Source organism: Lonchura striata, chromosome 18 (genome assembly GCF_050655825.1).
Source record: "Lonchura striata isolate lonStrDom1 chromosome 18, ASM5065582v1, whole genome shotgun sequence".
Lineage (NCBI taxonomy): Eukaryota > Metazoa > Chordata > Aves > Passeriformes > Estrildidae > Lonchura > Lonchura striata.
In genome coordinates, this window is record NC_140720.1 from 12,394,781 (window position 1) to 12,413,886 (window position 19,106).

General features: G+C 49.3%; 2 protein-coding genes across 4 annotated transcripts in view; one reads left to right on the top strand and one right to left on the bottom strand.

Annotated features, from left to right (window-relative positions):
* MAP2K4 (mitogen-activated protein kinase kinase 4) overlaps positions 1 to 9,241 on the bottom strand; it is a 61,495-nt gene extending 52,254 nt beyond the window's left edge. For both annotated transcript variants that reach the window (XM_021538713.4, XM_021538712.4), the window contains exon 1: positions 8,953 to 9,241. In XM_021538713.4, the coding sequence (XP_021394388.2) occupies positions 8,953 to 9,226 (274 nt within the window). In that variant the 5' untranslated portion in view covers positions 9,227 to 9,241. The remainder of the gene's footprint in view (positions 1 to 8,952) is intronic.
* A 4,573-nt stretch (positions 9,242 to 13,814) lies between these two features.
* On the top strand, positions 13,815 to 18,970 carry TMEM220 (transmembrane protein 220). 2 transcript variants are annotated; one of them, XM_085556535.1, is made up of 6 exons: positions 13,815 to 13,941; positions 14,018 to 14,047; positions 15,071 to 15,131; positions 16,229 to 16,352; positions 17,179 to 17,238; positions 18,282 to 18,970. In XM_085556535.1, exons 1-6 carry the CDS (start codon positions 13,870 to 13,872, stop codon positions 18,412 to 18,414), a joined length of 480 nt encoding a protein of 159 aa, XP_085412661.1. In that variant the 5' UTR covers positions 13,815 to 13,869; the 3' UTR covers positions 18,415 to 18,970. The 2 variants fall into 2 exon arrangements, with proteins under 2 accessions (XP_085412661.1, XP_085412660.1); XM_085556534.1 differs by lacking the exon at positions 15,071 to 15,131 and having other exon boundaries at positions 13,823 to 14,047.
* The last annotated feature ends 136 nt before the right edge of the window (positions 18,971 to 19,106 follow it).

The window sequence follows — 19,106 nt, forward strand, 5'->3', positions numbered from 1 at the left end:
CCAGGCTATTACTGCAGTTCTTCCAGAAAAAAAATACATTCATTAAAAATCTATTTTAAAATAGATTTTGCATTTCCAGGAGAATGCTGGAAGGCTTGTTCAGATATTCCAAAATATGTGGCTCCAGTGCAGAAAGAACTCAACTGCCAAGCTGCTTCCTAAAACAGCAGGTATCTAAACCTTTGCATCCAACCCTTTCTTCTTCCAACAAAAGTCTGAGCTCATTCGCAACTCCTTTGTGTAAATTTGCATACTAACTTACACCTTAGTGTCAAACTTTCTAGTGAGAACAGCTGGGCTACATCAGATCAGAAAACTGACCTCTTCCTCAAATCAGAAAGCAAACCAGCTCTAAAAGCTGCCATGCAAATAGCCCACTTTCCACACACTGATTGTTGCAGCTACCCCAAGGCAAAAAGGACCTGGAAGAACATCTCCTCAGCTCCTGGCCAGCATTGTACAAAGCCATTCTCACCATCCTTCCCCTTCCTACTTTCTGCCCATGCAGGTTTCTGAGTGGGACAAGAGAAAACAAGAGGATAACAAAGGTAGGATAAGGTTTCCAGAGTTTGACATGAGGCCAAGTCCTGAACTGAGTGTTCAGGAGAGGAACTGGTCTTTACAGGAAAACTCGGACATGGTCCCACTGCTCCCCAGAAGAGATTTCCAAATGCAGTGCTTTCATCTTCGTCCACAACCCCTCCCAGGTCAAACAACACAGCCATATGTTTTTAAAGGAAACTGTTTTATCTCTGTCCACAAACCTCTTCAAAGTACAAACACTTTCCTTTCTGGTCCAAAGGCAAAGTGATAGCTAATTCACTTCAGAGAGCCACTTCCAGAGAATTAGGTCCAAAGCAAACCACACAACACTTCTGGTCCACAGAAAAAAAATAAGCCTAGACAAAAACAGATAAAGGATAAACTCCCATTCGGCTCAGCTGTCTGCTCCCAACAGCTGTCCTCCTTACCCCACGGGGCATCTCCAGAAGCACCTCAGAAAGATCAGATAAATTATTCAAAGCACAGACTAATTCCTGGGCTTGGACTCTCTGTTTGCTCCAGGACCAGCAGAGCTGTCTGCTTCCTGGAGGGCTCGCCCTGCCTCCAGTAAAGGGTAAACACCAAGGCTTTGATTTGCAGAAAAGGAACTCGATTTAGCAGCTGATAAATACACAGTTTGTGCAATACACATACTCCCATCTCCCTTGATGCTCATACTCACTAAACACTGTCACTGTACAGGGCAGGTCAGCTCACCTGAGAGGAGAAACAGGAGGGAGATGGGCAGCAATACTTGGCAACACGTGTTGTTTCCTCACTAACAGCAACAGCAGAGATCTCACCACCGAGGGTACAGCCTGAGGCGTCAAGGTCACACATTTTGGAAGATGCTCTGCAGCATCACATGATACTCCTGATGCAAATCCAGGCCAATGATACCTCACATGCCCTGCAAAGGATCTGTGCAGGCATGGAGCAGGCACCCACCAGGGCTGCAGAGAGCTCCACTGGGACTGTGCTTAAACAAACCTATGACATCTGATAAAAATCACGTTTGCATCTTTCCACCTAACCACGAGGAGACACAGACATGTCACACCTATATGAACTGCAGGACTAATCTTGGAGAAACAGCCACCTAAGCAGACCAGGAATGTACATCACGGGGAGCTTCAAGATCTAAAGCTTCCCCTCAAACAACAGCAAATGCAGTAAGACTGCAGGTGACCATAAGAACCAGACTAATGTAACATAAAATAAAAGTGGAATGAGAAGTTTAGAACTAAAGTCAGCACCACAGCCTGTCCAGAACACCAGCTCCAAAATGCAAATGTTCAGGCTGACAATGTTTCACTGCTGAGGCAGAGCAAATTTTCAACTCTCCCTTCCCTCCTTATCATTATTTCCAAATGTATCTTGGCTGCCAAAGTTTATCAGTCTTACTTTTCATGCTTTGGTTTAAAACACATCCCTACTGTCCTCTGGGTGCTCCTTGGTTTACTGTATTAAATCACAGGAATTGGTTCAAGTCTCTCCTACTGCAAATCTCCCTGCAGTCTATCCTTCCCTTCAGCTTCAGGGTCTCAGGAAAGAGACTTCAGGGTCTCACTCAGACACAGCTCCAAAGAGGAAGGACAGGTCCTGAGCTGGGACCACGCATGAGGCAAAGGGACAAACATGGTCCAGTTTGGGAAATGCCTACAAGGTGAACAAACAGATGGGCTGTGTATGTTAAAAGTACATGCATATAAAAAGGTCCACCCAGTTCTTGCAGTCAGTTCAATGCAGGTAGCACCCCTTCGAGAGGCTGTCACATCAGGTGTCACCTGCAGTGGCAGTTTTCCAAGCATCTCCTGTACAGTTTACATAAATCCACCCCAGCAAACCTCAGCAAGAGACCTGTAAGAGATAACTTGTCCAACAACTCAGCAGCAGTACAAAGACGTGGGTGGGGGTAGAAAACAGGGTGCAGAGTCACAGCAAAAATTATTTTGTCTTGTTCAGACACTAACATAACCACGAGTAAAAATCAAAGCTCCAAGGCTGCACAAATCCTTCCTGCAATCCTGTCCCAGGAGAATGTAATGAAACCCACTCACCCTGGATTTCACACTTTATGAACAATGGCTTAACCCCGGGCACCCTCAGGATAACTCTGAACACTTTGCTTCTCATTGATTTTGATCATCAAGTGTTTCAATATTTTGACAGCCAAGTCAGTGCCAACTGCAAAGGGTGCACCTCAAATTCAAGTTCCAGACATCCTCCAAACCAGAGGGACAAGAAACATGCAATAGCTGTTCCATTCTCAGCCTAGCAGTGACACAGGATTCAAGTTAGCCATGAGCTGAACTGAAGAAACACAGGTGAAGTGTCTCTCCAAGGATTTATCATGACTAACTACTGCATATTAAGTAAACCAGCTATAGTAACACACCTTTTTGAAAGACATTTTTCTGTGCTCAACAAGCACTGCACTGTCATTTACCCACTGCTCACACATCCCTTCTGCAATCAAACAAATCCACAAGATGAAAAGAAACCTGAGTACACAGAAGACAGACAAAAGCCCTTTGCAGGGAACACCAGCAGCCTGGAATAACATGGTGGAAGAGTCACATTACTGAAGGCATTGGCCAAAGGAGCAGCAGCAGAACTGCACATGGAGAACTAAAAACCAGAAATCAATCAAACCATTATAAAAATAGTTTAAAAATGCAATAATGCCTAAGCAAATAGACTTAGAGATTCTTTTGAATGAGTGTCATCTGAGGGACTCAGTTTCTCATTGCAGAAGAGATGTTACAGCCCAGCAACCACAAATGATCAGGATCAACAAAGGAATCCCCAAAACATTTGTTCATCTCTCTATATCCAGCAGACAACATTGTATAATAATAAAAATAGTCTGTATTGACCAGAATATCCATGAAAAAGCCCATATTCCAAGGTGATACTTCTCAAACCATAGTGAAAAGCTTCAAGTGCCAGTATCAGGCAGGTTTTCCCCCAGCCTGCTGCAGCAGCATAGCAATCCCCACCTGCCCGAGTGGATGCTGCTGTCTTAGTACAAGACAAAAAGGCAAGACACACATGCACATCTAAGGAGGCATTTAAATACAATGAAACTCATTTTAAATGAGGTACATGAGAGCAGAGAACATCACCAGCACCTGCCCAGTGCTGGTTCAGATCAGTGCACTCCAGCCTTTGAGAGGATGCCAGAAGCATCACATCCATTCAGAGATTTTTACACCTTCTTTACAAACATCACTTCAGTGGAGCTGGAAGATGGATATTTGCTGCCAGTTCCTACCCACAGGGCAGAGCACCACACAAACACCCTGCACAGCTTCCTCCCCTCACACAGTTTGCCCTTCCACTCTCCAAAGGCTACAACAGGCAGCCTGCTTCATCCACCAGGAAGCAGACCTTCACATTTTCTTTTACATAAAATCTTATCAAATCTAAATCCAACAGAAGACATCCAACTTCAAAGCAGCATGATGCTAAAAAGCTGTTTATGTGTGTTTGATACATGCAGAGCTTGATGTGGTTACACAAGATTCCTGTAAGCAATACTTCACTGCATACACACAAATTTAATTTCAGGGACTCCTCAACAACATGAATTTTGGAAAGCACACATTTTGGCTTTTTCTGTTTCCTCACAAAACACATCTTTCTCTTGCAGGATAACTAATTTTGATGGGCAACAGTGTGACTTCCACACCTCCTGGCTTCCTCAAATCAGCATAAAATAACTGAAAAGGCCTCCCAGCATCTGAGGAGACTAACTAGTACTTTTGGGCTGCCCCTTTACCAGGAAAACAGACATATCAAACCCATCAGTTGATTAAAAGTAAAACGAAACAGAAAGGCAAAATGCAAAACCATATGCCCACATGCCAATACAACCCTACACACACAAGCTTACACCAAGACTCAAAGTAGACATGGCCATAATATACCGGGGCAAAAATGAACTAAAATATGCTGATTTGCCCACCATACAACTTTTATCATTCTTAACAAATGCAAATATGCCCAAGTAGACATACACCCATCAATCTGCCAGAGTCAGCCTGCATCAGTGCTGTCTGTTAACAAACATGGTTTGATAATTCCACCAAGGGTAAAAGTGGGGAGGGAGCAGCTTTAGTCACTCCATGCACTCACCAAGGCAGCAAGCAATGGAGGAGGACATGGGAACCATGGCATCTCTTACTGAATTCCCACACTGAGGATCAGCCTGGTTGCAGTGAGCCCACAAATGGTTTCAAGCAATATTCTGCTTCTGCCAGTGCTGTGTGGAGCCATGATTACTCCTGACACAGTGTACATTACACACCCACACCAAATTCACCTGACCACAGTGACTGACAGAGTCCATCACAAACATGAGCAATTCCTGACCTCTCAAAAAGCCTCCCAGCAGCTCTTTTCTGCCAGAAAAAAGGTACAGGACAGAGTTTCCTTATAAATAGGAATCTATCACCTAACTTCAGTAAGCCACTGATGTCATGAATGGCATCCAAGGGTAACAGAGACACTCTAGTTCATCTCCTCCTGCACTCAGACACCTCTTAACAACCTCCCTGTCCAGGCTCCTTGCCTCATACCCACAAAGGACTTTCTCACCAGAGAAAGACCTCCTCTGATTTTTGCTAAAATGGCTGGAATCAGATGAAGAGGGCAGACATCAATGAAGGAGCAAACAGGACCACACAAACATGAAGGGAACAGAAAATTCCAAATTTTGGTTGAACCAGTCAGGAATTCCCACCCCACACATCTGAGCTGAGATGTACACTCTGAGAAGACACACACAGTATCTCTGCTTTGCTTTTTAAAGACACCAGAGCACACCAGGCACTGAGTATTTGGAGAAGTCCCAGTTGCCTCCAGTCTTCCTGAGTGCCCAATGCAGCTGAGCTGATTCCATAAGCATCAGCTATAAGTGGTTCCAGTTCCTCTTTGGCACTGTAGTTATGATGAGTGACTCCACAGGTTTTAATTAGAATCAAAATTCTCCCTATGCCTTGGAATAAACTGCATTTCTAGATTTCATACCACCATTCTTCAAATTATCATTTTCTGAGTAATGTTAGCAGCAATGACTACTACTAATTTTGGCAATGAAACACAAAATTACTCCAATTACAGTTTGGGTGCTGGTTTTTCCTTAAATCACTGTCAAAGGTATCCTGCTTCCAAAGAATCTGTTCCCTCCACAAAACATCTAGGACACCAAATATTCAGGACTGTTACTTCAACATTACACATGAGAAAGAATGACAACTCCTCACACCTGCAGTCACCAGCATCTGGACAGACTTCATTCAGTCTGCACACAACAGACATTTCAAAAATTATGGAATAGGACTATTTTACTACTGAGAATTCCAGTTCTTCTTTGTCTCCAAGCTGTGCCTTGAACACAGCACCATGAACTGCACTGGCCAGGAGACTCTTTGGGAAGAAATGAAGCTCCAGGTCCTTTGGCATGGGCAGCTGATCCAGGTAGCCAAGAGAAGACATGAGAGTGAAGCTGGGGCACGCAGAATAAGGGTGAATAATAATAATAAGGCCTGAAGCAACCCCTTGCTTGATCACCAGGCTTGAGAGCCATGGCTGCACAGTGAGCCCAGCACAAGACAGGACAGTGCCCCTTCACTTCTGCATTGTCACCTGGAGGACCTGTGTGCATCAAAAATGGTGTAGGATACAGAATTAAAACCAAAACTGGGTGGCCTGCAGAGATCTTCTGGATCTGCTGCCTTTGCCCTGGAGATCAATGTGATGGGCCTCAATTTTTCCAAACACTTCTCCCCTTTACTACCATCCTCACAACTCCTCCCTACCCACAGGCCCTGATGAATGCCCCGGCAGCTGACATTCCTTATAAAACTGCCAACCCTGACACCAAAACAGAAACCTCCTGCAAGGGACTCTCACCTCAGGCAAGCTTGCCCAAGCACATGGCCTCTGGGCAAGGTCTCCAAAAGCAACAGACTGCTGTCCAGGGGAGCACTGTCACAGTCCTCTGGCACAGCAGTTCCACCCTCTTCCTCTCCCACCCCCACCTCCTTCGCAGAAGCAGTTGCACAAGCCCAGTCAGAGTGTTTGTGGCTGAAAATTAACTGCACAAAACTTTTTTTTTTTAATATAATTACTTGTTGCCAGCTTAATGACTTCCCTTCTCCACCTTGTCATGCTGTTTAAGCCAATTAAATCGACACTGATGCTGTCCTACCTGCTCTTCTCCCCACCCACCAATGCATTCCTGCACCTCCCTTGCTCCAGTGCCTGCCCAGCCCCACCACGAGCACAAGCTGGGCTTCCCAACTGCAGAACTCCCAACACTTTTGTGGGGTTTTCTTTGTTCAGCTCAGCTTGCCTTGGCATCAGCAGGAACTCGTGTTGTGGGCAAGGCCACTGTGCATCCTGGAGAGCAGCAAGAGCTGCCCTAGCAGCCTGCACACCACCTGCAGCCACGTCCAGCCCCTTGCCATCCCACCCGAGTGATGTGGCACCACAGCTCCTCCTCGGATGGAGTTTCTTGCAGGTTCCAGGAGCCATCACAGTCACAGCAAGCTGCTGCTCCAGAGCCCAGCCAGGATCTCACTCTCAGCTCCTCCTGGAACACCTGAACACTCACCTGTTACCTTAGGGAAAACCTCCAACACTTGGGCATCATCACCCTGGCCCATGGTCCTGAATCCATATTTGAACAGCCACCTTAAACCAGCTAGAGCAGAACCAAGTGCCCTTCCTCCACTGGAGAGAGCACGCAGATGCTACATCACCACAAGCTCACAGGGCATCACAGGTACCAGGGTGCAAAACCAGCTCTCAGCCTTGGAAGATAGAGGTGATTCAGAGGAACGACTCAAAATATGAGAAATGGGTCAAGGTGGAAATACAATGGGCAACACTGAGGGTTTTAACTGCACTACAAGAACAAGGCGTTTTCTTATTAAACCACAACTGTTTTGGCATATCATATTTGGTAACGTTTTTAATCCATGCATTTAGTGCACAAAGTCTGGGATTCAGGTTTTTGAGAGACAGATAATACTACCCTGACAAGACCCAAAAGGTACCCAATCCTTCATGCAGAGGAAGCTAGCAGGAGCCAAAATTCACCTTTTTGCTCCAGATATACCAAGCTCTTCAGTTTAACCATCAGTTCTCTGCCCAAACAAGTCCCACCAGTCTCAGCACAGTCCATACCAGGACTCACACAGAATATAGCAAGTAAGAGTGACAAACATTATTTCACAACAGTACCCACACTTCTATCACAGAGAGAGCAACCCTTCCTTTTTCCTGGTCCCAAAACAGGGTAAACTGCTTCTTTAATATTACCATCCCTGTATTTAATTAAGAAAACCAAACAAATTAGCACTGTGCCACCTCAGCCTAATAAGGCCTACAATCTTTTTCAAGCAGAGAGTACATTTCAGTGGTCTAACTTTAAAGGGGAAACTGAAAGGGTTTGCTGAGACCTTTCTGTAAAACAAATATCCGTTTTTGCAAGGCTGCTCAACCATCAACAAGTGCCGGTGGAAACCAACACGACCCGCTGCAGCACTGTAAATTTCCATCGGAACGGAAGGAAACTGAATGAAACTGAACTGCAAGTTGGCGCTGAACTGATTTTACTTAAACGTTAGTCCCGAGGAAAAGCACACAGCGGAGGCGGAGGGCCGGGCGGAGCGCGGCTGGCCGGGGCACTGCCGCCGTGCCGCAGCCCCGGCCGGGCCGCACCGCGGGGCTCCGCGGGCTGCGGCGGGCACGGGGCTCCGCGGGCACGGGGCTGCGGCGGGCTGGGGCGGGCACGGGGCTGCGGCGGGCACGGGGCTCCGCGGGCACGGGGCTCCGGCGGGCTGGGGCGGGCACGGGGCTGCGGCGGGCACGGGGCTGCGGCGGGCACGGGGCTGCGGCGGGCACGGGGCTCCGCGGGCACGGGGCTCCGCGGGCACGGGGCTCCGCGGGCACGGGGCTCCGCGGGCACGGGGCTCCGCGGGCACGGGCCGCCCCCAGCGCACTTCGCTCCGGCCGGCCGCCCCAGGGATGCTGCTGCCGCCGCGGCCTGCGGAGCGGCCGCAGAGCCCTTCCCCGCCGGGAGAGGCCGGAGCCGCGTCCAGCCCGGCCTTTGTCCCGGCGGCCGGGGCCGAGCTCCGGGCAGGCCCGGCAGCCCCGGCGAGCCGCGCCAGGGCCGCGCTTCCTCCCGCCGAGCGCGCCGGGCGCGGCCAGGCCGCCAGCGGGGCAGGCCCGGAGCGCGGCCGCCGGGGCCGGGCCGAGCCGGGGATTCCCGCGGGCAGCGCCGCTGCACGGCCGCGGCCCAGCGCGGGGGGCAGCGCCCCGGGGTCCCCACGGCCCGGGCAGGGCGGGAGCTGCGGCCCGGCAGGGCCCGGCGCTGCCCGGGCCGGCGGTGCTTACCCTGCATGCTGCTGCTGCTGCTGCTGCCGGCGGCGCCCGGGCCGGGCCCGCTCCCGCTCCCCCCGGAGCCGCCGCTGGGGCTGGGAGTCGCCATTGTGCGCGGAGCGGGAGCAGCGGCGGCGGCGCTGCGCAGGGCCCTCCCCGGCAGGGCAGGACACACGGCCCCGCCGCCCGTCCGCCCCCGGCTGGGGCCGCGAAACCCCTCCCCGCCGGGGCCCCGCGCCTGCGGCTCCGCTGCGCCGCGGCGGAGGCGGCGCTGCATCCCCCGGGGCATCCCCGGGCGGTCCTGCGGCTCCGCGGCCGCTCCCTCGGGCCGGGGGCACCGCCCGCAGGGGACCCCGCACCGCGCTCGGCACCGCCGGTCCCTCAGCCGGCGGCGCCCGGACATCTGCTGGCCTGTCTCACATCCCCTCGAGCGGCTTTACAGCATTTCTCATCTTCACCCTAGGGTTAAGGACTTACCCCACGCGTGCAGCCCCTTGCAAACTTCTCCCGACTCTCTCGAGACCACAGGGCACAGCTCCTTGCTGTGCGTTCCCGGACAGCCAGGGCATCAGCCTCTTCCTGCCACCATCAGTCTCCCCCTCATTTTCCCCCTCATTTTCCCCCTCGTTTTCTTCTTTTGGCCACTGCTGTTCCTGCCAGCACATGGTTTCTGACCATTCCTCTTAACTCCAGCAAACCCACGTTCCTATTCATAGGGGCGGCACACGCTGTGAATTAAAGCAGTGAAGTTGCTGCCCCAGAGCTGTGGACCCTCTCCAGGCTGCTGCATGACATACGGGAGTCCCTACAGGAGGCCTTGTGTCCTCATCTTTGTAGTAGAAACAATACTGACCCTTTTTATGAATGGAGATGGGCTGAGGAAAGAGCTGGACGTCCCACGTATTAGAAGTATGAGGACTCTTTCTGCTGCTCCATCACCCAGGTCACCATGGAGGTGATAATACAGCCCTGAACACACACTGGAAGTGCCTCCAGGAACTGCAAACCATCACCCTTTGTGTTAAGTTCTGACACAAAAAAACATTCCCTTCCCTGGTTCCTTATCTTTCCTTTCTCTTCCCTGTTTTGCTTAAGCCTACTCTTCTGCATTAACCCCTGAGGGCAGGTCCAGGGTTGGCACCTTGCAGGCTTTGATGCAGAAACCCAGTGCCTACTGGCAAACACTGGCACAAACACTGACTTCCACTTCTGCTGTGTGCCACCTACATGTGTTTGCTTATAATTAGCTAAAATAATACTTTCCCTCACTGCAAATCTAGGAGAAACAACAATACCTGCTCTGACATGTTCGTGAAACCTTTCTTCAAAGACCTCCACTGCCTTTCCCTAGCAATCTGTTCTGGCCCACATCCTAACATCATCCAAAAGCCTAACTTCAGAGGTATTTTTAAATTTCAAATCAGTTATATCCTGCCCTGTTCACTATGGCCATATCCTTCTTCAAAATGACCCCTTGGGCACTTGATGATGTGCAATGATGAACTGCAATGTTTCCCTTCTTGTCCTTGCCTCAGCTTTCTCTTCTACACGTTACATCAGTTCATTTCCTTCAGCCTTTCTTCATGTCTCCTATGCCTCCCAGCATCCTCACTGACCTCCTTTGATGTTTTCTGTCCACCTGCATTTTTTGGAGCACAGCATCCCTAGCTAGGCATACTATCGCAGTGTGCCTTGGAGGCTGCAGCTCACATGCTCCAGGATGCTGTTTGCCTTTTCCATTGCTGATGTTCAATTTGCTTTCCATTACACTGTAAACTCTTATTTTTTGGGAGGAGGAGGGAGCGGTTTTTGGGTTGGTGAGGTTTTTTTTTTTGAAAACTACATCCACCCATTTCGCTCACCTGAACCTGTGTTGCTCACTGCTCATAAAAGTAACGCTGGAAATTGTACCTGTTGAATATTGCCCTGTAGATTGCAGGCCATTTCTCCATCTAGTGCTGAATCCTGTTGTCTTTGCTGTCCTCAACAGCCTGGAGTAATTAGCAGGCTTAATAATGCGGTCATGGGTGTTAATCATCCAGGCTGTTAACTTAAGTAATTAAAAAGATCTGGCATCAGAACAGACCCCTGCAAAAAATCCTCTGAATATGTCCTTCCATTTTGACAAACACTGATAATTAGCACTTGCCGTACACTGATCTCACCAGTTTTACACTCACCATGCCCTTTTCTTAAGAAGGGGCCAGGACAGCCAATGTCAAAAACCTTCCTAAGGTCAACATATGTGACATCTGTTTCTTATCACTTTATTCCTAAAACATTGTGCCACACCAGAACACGAGAGTGGTTTGTCTGCATTTTTTTCCTGATGTGCCCTTCTCTCTGCAACCAGGACATCATCCACCCCTTATTCTGTACCATTTACGTCATGCCCATATCTGATATTTCCCAGCTATGGTATATACATATAAATTCATATAACTCTACACAAGCACAGCTATTATTTCAGTAGTCACTGGCCATCCCCTCCAAGATGTCTGTTGAGTTCAGTTAGTTCATGAGTGGTGTATCTGGAACAGTCCATACTCACTGTTCAGAATAGCTATGACACAGTGGCATTGTCATTCAACAACCAATATGACATATGAAACTCAACATTACAGAATCAAATCTCCTTGAGGTACATATCATGTTTCCCTGTCCTTCTGCATTAATCACCTGGTGCACCCATGTCCTTGAGCAAAAACAATCCCAGGGATGAATTTGCCTTTGCTTCAGAAATGTGTCTTCTGAAGTTGGTCCATCAGGGAACACGGGGCTGCTCCTATTCTCAGGAAGGTGGGCCCCATCCTTCCCTCCTGGCACCTGGCCCACCAGTTAAGGCAACTAAACCCAGAACCCTTTTGGCAATATCAGCTGTGCAACCATGCATTTATCTCCAGATGTCCCCATTGGAACTGTAGTCAGGGTTCTTCGGCCAGGAACACACCAAAGGCCCCAAACCCTCCACCTGCCCACCCAGAACCTTTTAATCACTTTTGATCCAATCTAAACCAATCTGTGACCATTTATAGCACAAGGATGAGGGCCGTTATTAAATGGGTCACTGTGATGGGTGACTACGGCTGTAGTGTAGTAAAATCTCTTCTACATGTCTTGGGAAACATCCTCTCAATATCACAGCTTGGCTTCAGGGCCCATCCCTGCTGCCTCTGTTCTTCACAGGGGGAGTTGCCACAGTGAAGATAAGCTCAGACTGCTATGGGGTCATAAAAGAGGGAAGATGTTTTGCCTAATATCGAGGAACAAGCAGCTCAAGTTCTACTCAAGGTTACTAAAGGTTCTTGGCCTCCCTCTCACGGGAGAAGTCAGTATTGCCTTGTGTCCCTGCAGTGGATGACTGGAGGAAGTGCTCAGCATAGTTGGTAAAGCTTTAAAGTGAACAGCCTCGAGCTTTTCTTTGCAATAAGCACACCCAGCACGGAAAGACATTTTTATTTCTAAGGCATGTTACAGCCTGATTGTTTTTTAATTCCACTTAGCTCAATTGGCCCGAGCATGACGCTAACATGAAGGTTGTGGGTTTGATCCCCGTATGGGCCATCCTCTCAAGAGCTGGACTCGGTGATACTTATGGGAACCTTATGGGTTCCTTCCAGCTCAGAATATTCTGTGATTCTGTGAATTAGATCAGCAAAGAATGCCACAGTTGCTAAACCAATCCCTCCTTCTGACCATATCCTCAGGAGAGACAGAGGGACTTTTTGCCTTCCCTTGCTCTTGAGTCACTGAACTTTGGTCACTACAGGATTGCCAAACCTTCCATGCCATGCCTCCCAAGTGCCCATTAGAAGCTGCTTTCTGCCAGCCCAGCCTTCCCCTCAGCAGAGCCCTGTCCCATGCCACGCAGGGCCCTGGATGTGTCTGTCCAGCTGTTTCTCTGCTTCCTTCCCAGTCTCTACCAGTTTCTCCCACCTGCTCTCTCTCGCCTCCTGACTGTGCAGCTCATGAGATGTCAAGGAGCAGCCCAGCCATGACAGAAACTAGGTGGGTTGCGCAAATTTGCACAATAACTTGTGATTAAACAAATTAAAGAGCAAAAGACTTCATCACAGATTAATTTTCATTTTGAAGATCAGCTAGTATGATTGGAAAAAATGGGCAGTGACTCATAATTTTGTTTCCCACACAAAAAAAGGACTGGTGTGCCTGAAAAGCTTGGCTGCTTTTATTTTCCTATCATATTATGCTAATAATTATTATGCTAATGAAAGACATGCTCTTGCATTCTTCTTACACTTTTTATCACCACTGTTGCTTTTTAATCGTTGACATTTTCATTTCCTAGCCCAAAATTAGTTCCTCTCTGTTAGAAAATACATTCAAGAGCCTATCCTTGACCTGGAAACAAGGCATGAAGATGATTTATAAGTAAATAATAAATAAATCAATAAATCCAGGGGCTGGGATCGGGGATCAGGATCGGGATCGGGGCTGGGATCGGGAATCGGGATTGGGATCGGGATTAGGGATCGGGATCAGGGATCAGGATCGGGATTAGGGATCGGGATTAGGGATCGGGATTAGGGATCCGGGATCGGGAACGGGATTGGAGATCAGGATCGGGATCGGGGATCGGGGATCCGTGGCGGGATGGGGGATCGGGGCCGGGAATCAGGATCGGGATCGGGGCCGGGATGGGGGATCGGGATCGGGATCGGTGGCGGGATCGCTATTGGGATTGGGGATCGGGATTGGGGACTGGGATCGGGGATCGGGATCGGGACTGGGGACCGGGATCGGGGATCGGGATCGGGACTGGGGATCGGGGCAGGGATGCGGGACCGGGATCCGTTTCGGGGCAGCGGCCCGCCCCTCTGTCCTTCCCCTCTGTCCTTCCCCTCTGTCCTTCCCCTCTGTCCTTCCCCTCTGTCCTTCCCCTCTGTCCTGCCCCTCTGTCCCGCCCCGGCCATGGCGGCGCGGCTGTGGCGGCTCTGCAACCTCCTCATGGCCGCTTTCTTCGGGCTGGCGGCCGCCGTGCAGGTGAGGCCGGGGCTCCCCTCCGTCCCCCCGCTCCCCTCGGCCGGGCCGGGCTCTCAGTGCGCGCCTCCCGCTGCAGGTGAACGACCCCGACCCGGGGCTGTGGACGGTGAGTACGGGCCGCCCTTCGTCTTCCCTTTCCCTTTCCCTTTCCCTTTCCCTTTCCCTTTCCCTTTCCCTTTCCCTTTCCCTTTCCCTTTCCCTTTCCCTTTCCCTTTCCCTTTCCCTTTCCCTTTCCCTTTCCCTTTCCCTTTCCCTTTCCCTTTCCCTTTCCCTTCGGCGCCTCCTGCCCGGAGGTCCCGGCGGCCCCGGCCCCGCTCCGCTAACGCGCCTCCGGTCCGGGGCCGCCGGAGGAAACGTCCCGGCTCCCAGCTGAAGAGCGGGCAGACTCCGGGAAAACGATGTCTGTATTGCAGCGACGGCTGGAATCCGACCGTGCTCCCAGGGTTTGCCTTATTTCACCCAGATGTGCACTTGCTCCGGCAGAGCATCGCTTGCCCGTGCAGAGCATCGCGAGCTGCTCTCGCTCCTCCTGCCCCGCTGTGCCCGTGGCCCTGGGCTTGCCTTGGGTCTCCAGCGAGAGCCGCCTGCTGCCGCTCGGCTGAGCCTCCGGGGGACACGGGGAGCGAGCCCCGCTGCTGTGCCCGCCCTGCCTCGGGCACTGGGCAGCCCCCGGGCTGGGCTGGGCGCTGCGGGTGACAGGGACAGCCTGTGTGTGCGACAGGAGCTGCTGGCTGGGCAGGGGCTGCCCTGCGAGCCTGGGCTGCGTCAGCCCCTCTGACAGCGGCACCAACGCGGGGCAAAATGCCCCAGCACGGGTGGAGGGTTTGGGGAGCGCAGGGCTGGGCAGGACCCTGTCCCAGCAGGGGCAGGATTCGGGGAAGGGGCTCTGCAGTGCTTGGTCAGACAGACAGTATTCTGTAAGGCAGGAGCAGAGGAACAAGGGCTGGCTGGGGGCTGACGGGATTTTGGGTGGTGGCAGTGAAGATGAGCACCAGCAGTGCCAGGGCATGCTGGAGGGCGAGGGACTGGGATCTGCTCTGTGCCTCTGACAAACTGCTGCTGTGGCTGGGCACTTCTGCTTCCTCAGCTTGCTAAGTTTTGCTACCGAGTAGATTTATGTCATTAACAGGTTGTCTACTTAGTGCCAGCTGCCCTGACACTGCTTGTCAGCATCAACCCTTCAATAACAGGTATGAATGATATTGCTGTGCAAAACAGTCTCTGCTCAAATTTTGCCCTCAAAAGGTTGTTGTGTTGCTTTTTGTTGGTATTTTGTTTTGTTTTTTTTTTTTTAAATTGAGCCACAGATTAAAATCAGGCTGTGTAGAAACACATCCTACTACCTTCTGAGGGCAAAAAGCTGCAAGACCTATTTCTATAGAAGCTGGTTTAGCTTTAGTACTGGTGGCTGGGCATTCTGCAGGTGAGAAGCCCAGCAGAAAGTCCAGCTGCTGGACGAACCTGCCTTTGCACCCCAATTCCAGTTTAAAGCCTTCTGGAGCAGAAGGCTGGGAGCATGCTTTGAATCCAGCTCTGTGTTGACCTTAGCAATTGACTTTGTTTCATTGTAGTAAATCTGTTTTTGTTTATCTACCTCCTGCAAAAGCAGCTGAGCTTTGCACAGTCCCATGAAAGTGCTAAAGGTCTTGTTCAGTGCCAGGTATTGCAGCTGCCCCACAGAGCAATGGGCAGCAGTAGGAACATTCAAAGGCTGTGTTTCCAGTGGTGTGTATTGTGGGGGCTAACAGCAGTTCAGAGGATCATTCAGGTTAGATTTGTTTCAAGCCTTAAGAACACAGTTAAGATTTTTGTATTTTAATTCCATGGAAATAATTTTAAATAAAGCCGTTTTATATACAGGAAGTGACTGTATCTGTTCTGGATGAATACTTATGCTGAACAGACTAAAATCACACTTAAAAAAGAAAACCTTTAGGAGTGCATGGTATTGTCACAAATTACACCATTGCAGTCTCTTGGCATTCTGGCCACCTTAAGCATAAAAAGTGTCAGCATTCCTAAGTTCAGAACTATAAGGCTTGTGGTTTTGAATATTTCAGGGGAAGTTTTGGCTGGTCAATAGAATCTGTACGTTAAACTCATAGTTAGGGTTTTCCTTGTGCCCAGATCTGTGTAAAATAAAGATTATAATAGCAGCACAACTTCTGTAAAACTGCAGGTTTATGTAAATTCACCAAGGGGTATTTACCACTCAGGTCTGTGGAAGACCCAGATGGGTTTATTTCATGCTTCATGAGAGTGGCTGACAGTCTATTTTGTTCCCCAGACAATGGTGTTTGGAGGAGCCTCTGTGACCTTCATTCTGCTGGCTGTGTTGTTGGGACCATTGCCTTGGCTTGCTCTTTGTTTGCTTACGCTCAAGGAAACATTTTTCATGAAGAGGAAGGCAGGTAAGCTGTGGGTTTTATTTGCCCCGGCCCAAATCCCACTCACCAGGCCATCTCCTCCTGGTGCCACCTTCCAAAACTTTATTTCCTGGGCTGTTGCAATGAGTGCTGTTGGTCCAGAGGAATCAGACCAAAGAGGAGGGACCATAAAGCTCCAAACCAGTGACTGCTTGGACACAGGGAAGGGAACACTCATTGCCTCCCTGATTGTGGCACTCAGTTGGATTTGTCTGGCTTTCAGAGACCAGGGCACAAGCACACTGAAACAGCTTTGTGCTCTTTTCCTGGAGCTGTGGGAGTGGTAATCAATGTTTTGAAGACTCTTGAGGTGATACCAAATTCATGTTTATCTGGCATGGGCTGCTGAGTCCTCCAAGGTATTGAGGACAAAGGAGAATTTCTCACCTGGACATTCAGTGTGTGTGTGAAAAGCAAGTGTTTGCAGAGTACTGAGGTGAAGCCCTGGCGGCTTTTTCTGCACCTAAACACAGTCTGGAAAACTGGGATGGTGCTTTGCTCTGTTTTAATGAGAGAAATGTGCCTGCTTTGCCTATGTTAATTAGAGAAATGTGCTATGGAATATAAGTCCAGCAGTAGAACAAAACGTGGAGGCAGGAATTTCAGCAGCTGCTCAGCTGTCATGTCGATTTGTAAATTTGTGGTGTGAACCAAACTCTTTGTAAATACCTTTACAATTACAATACAAGTAAAATATATTGAACTTCTCCAGAGGAGCAGCCACTACTGTTTTGGAGGCAAAATTTGTATTGTCAAAACATAGGTATCTGTTTGTATAATTTTCTGATCTGTTTTTTGTTTCGCTTTTTAGAGAATTGTTTGGTCTGGTGATTGTTGCAGTATGGATGAGTCTTTGTCGCAGTTCAGCAAAGTAAGTTTTATTTTCTCTTTTTTTATAATCCATTCCAGTGTTCACATTTAGTGACTAGCTCCTTGAACACACACAATTGATTTTGGCAGCTTGTTTTCCTGGTTCGTGTCACTCTCTGAACCTTCCAGATGCCCAAGCAGTAGCAGCTGGTGCTACAGCCTGGAGGATCTTGCACAGATAAAAGTTGGGGCAGGGGGGAATGTAAGCCTATGTGAAGCACTTTTTCTGGCCCCCTGCCATAATAGGGGCATTTTCCTTTTGCTTAAGGTGCTGTATTTAATTCCAGCTAGTTTCTGTAGCCTGAGTTGTCAGAAAATTCTTTGTGCTTCTCCAGTAAAAGATTGGTGATACATCCATTGAAGTGGCCAAAGGCTCTCTGCTGTCCTTCCAGCTGCAGGCAGATGTGAATGTTACGTGGTGGCTGTAGCAGTGGCCAGGAAGGCCAAGGACATCCTGGCCTGTCCCACCACGGTGTGGTCAGCAGGATGAGGGCAGTGCTTGTCCCCTGTGCTGGCACTGCTGAAGCATCTCCAGCCCTGGGGTCAGATTTGTGCACTTCAAAAAGGACTTTGAGGGACTGGAGTGTGTCCAGGGGAGGAAACAGAGCTGGGGAAGGGTCTGGAGCACCAGGAGTCACCAAGGGAGATGGAGTGGCTCAGTCTGGAGGAGGCTCAGAGGGGACCTTTTCACTCTCAACAACTCCCTGACAGGAGGGTGCTGCCAGGTGGGGGACAAGGAACAAGGGACAGGACCAGAGGAAACAGCCTCAAACTGTGGCAGGGGAAGTTGAGATTAGACCCTAGGGGAAATTCCTTCACTGAAAGAGAGGTCAGGCATTGGCACAGGCTGCCCAGGGAGATGGTGGAGTCACCATTCCTTGGAAGTGTTAAAAAAAACCAAAACAACTGGATGTGGCACTGCACCATAGGGTTTAGTGGGTGTGGTGGTATGCAGTCCAAGGTTGGACTTGGTGATCATAGGGGTCTTTTCTAGCCTTAGAGATTCAGTGATTTGAAGCAGCTCTGTTGGATCTGTTCTTACAGGAGTCCCCTGGGAGGAGTTCGCTTGGTTGCTGCAGTCGTTGTTGCCCTCTTTCCCTTTGTTTCGTGGCTGTACATTTATGTGAACAAAGACATGAGAGAGTCTTGGCCAACACACTGCAAAACTGTGATTTAACTGCATGGGAGAAAGTCCACAGTAACCATGCTGACCTTATTTGCCTTTGTTTTTGGTGCTTAATGAAAGGTGAGTGTCAGTTTGATAGCACCCAAGAATACCTGGCTGCTTCCAGCAGTGCCAGTTGAGATTTGGTAAAATATTGAGGAACACTGTCAAATCTGAGTGAGGAGTTTTTCTATGGAAACTGTTCACCTTGCTGGTTCTTAGATTTTCCAAACACCACTGAACTAATGTCTGTTCTGATGGTATATTCAAGATATCACTATCTCCCTGGATCACTCTCCAGTCACCTTGTAGTTTGGGAAATCTACTATTCTGTAACATAAGGGACAAATAAAGCAAATACTGTTTTAATAAATGACTATCTACAGCCATAGAACTTTCAAAAATGTGCCTGGACAATCCATTTCAGACTTACTGGAAAATTGAGCAGTCTATTTCTGTCCTGTGCTAAAATCATACGTAGAATATGTCTGAAAAAATATTTTTGCTATTATCTTTAACTGAAAGTCACTGGTTTTACTGAGTAATAAACAATATTTTTGTAAGAAAACTTACAGAATATTTTATTTTCTGGGAGATGTATATTCAAGGCTGTCACCAGCAGATGTGGGCACTGTCACAACTCTGCTGCTCACCTAATTTTTCTTGGAAAGCAGGACCCATACAGTAGCCCTGCAGCAGCATGT

Coding starts and splice junctions, on each gene's coding strand:
- TMEM220 (XM_085556534.1), top strand. CDS start 13,870: ATGGCGGCGCGGCTGTGGCGGCTCTGCAACCTCCTCATGGCCGCTTTC. Junction 14,048..16,228: donor CCGACCCGGGGCTGTGGACG/GTGAGTACGGGC, acceptor TTTGTTCCCCAG/ACAATGGTGTTTGGAGGAGC. Junction 17,239..18,281: donor CTTTGTCGCAGTTCAGCAAA/GTAAGTTTTATT, acceptor CTGTTCTTACAG/GAGTCCCCTGGGAGGAGTTC.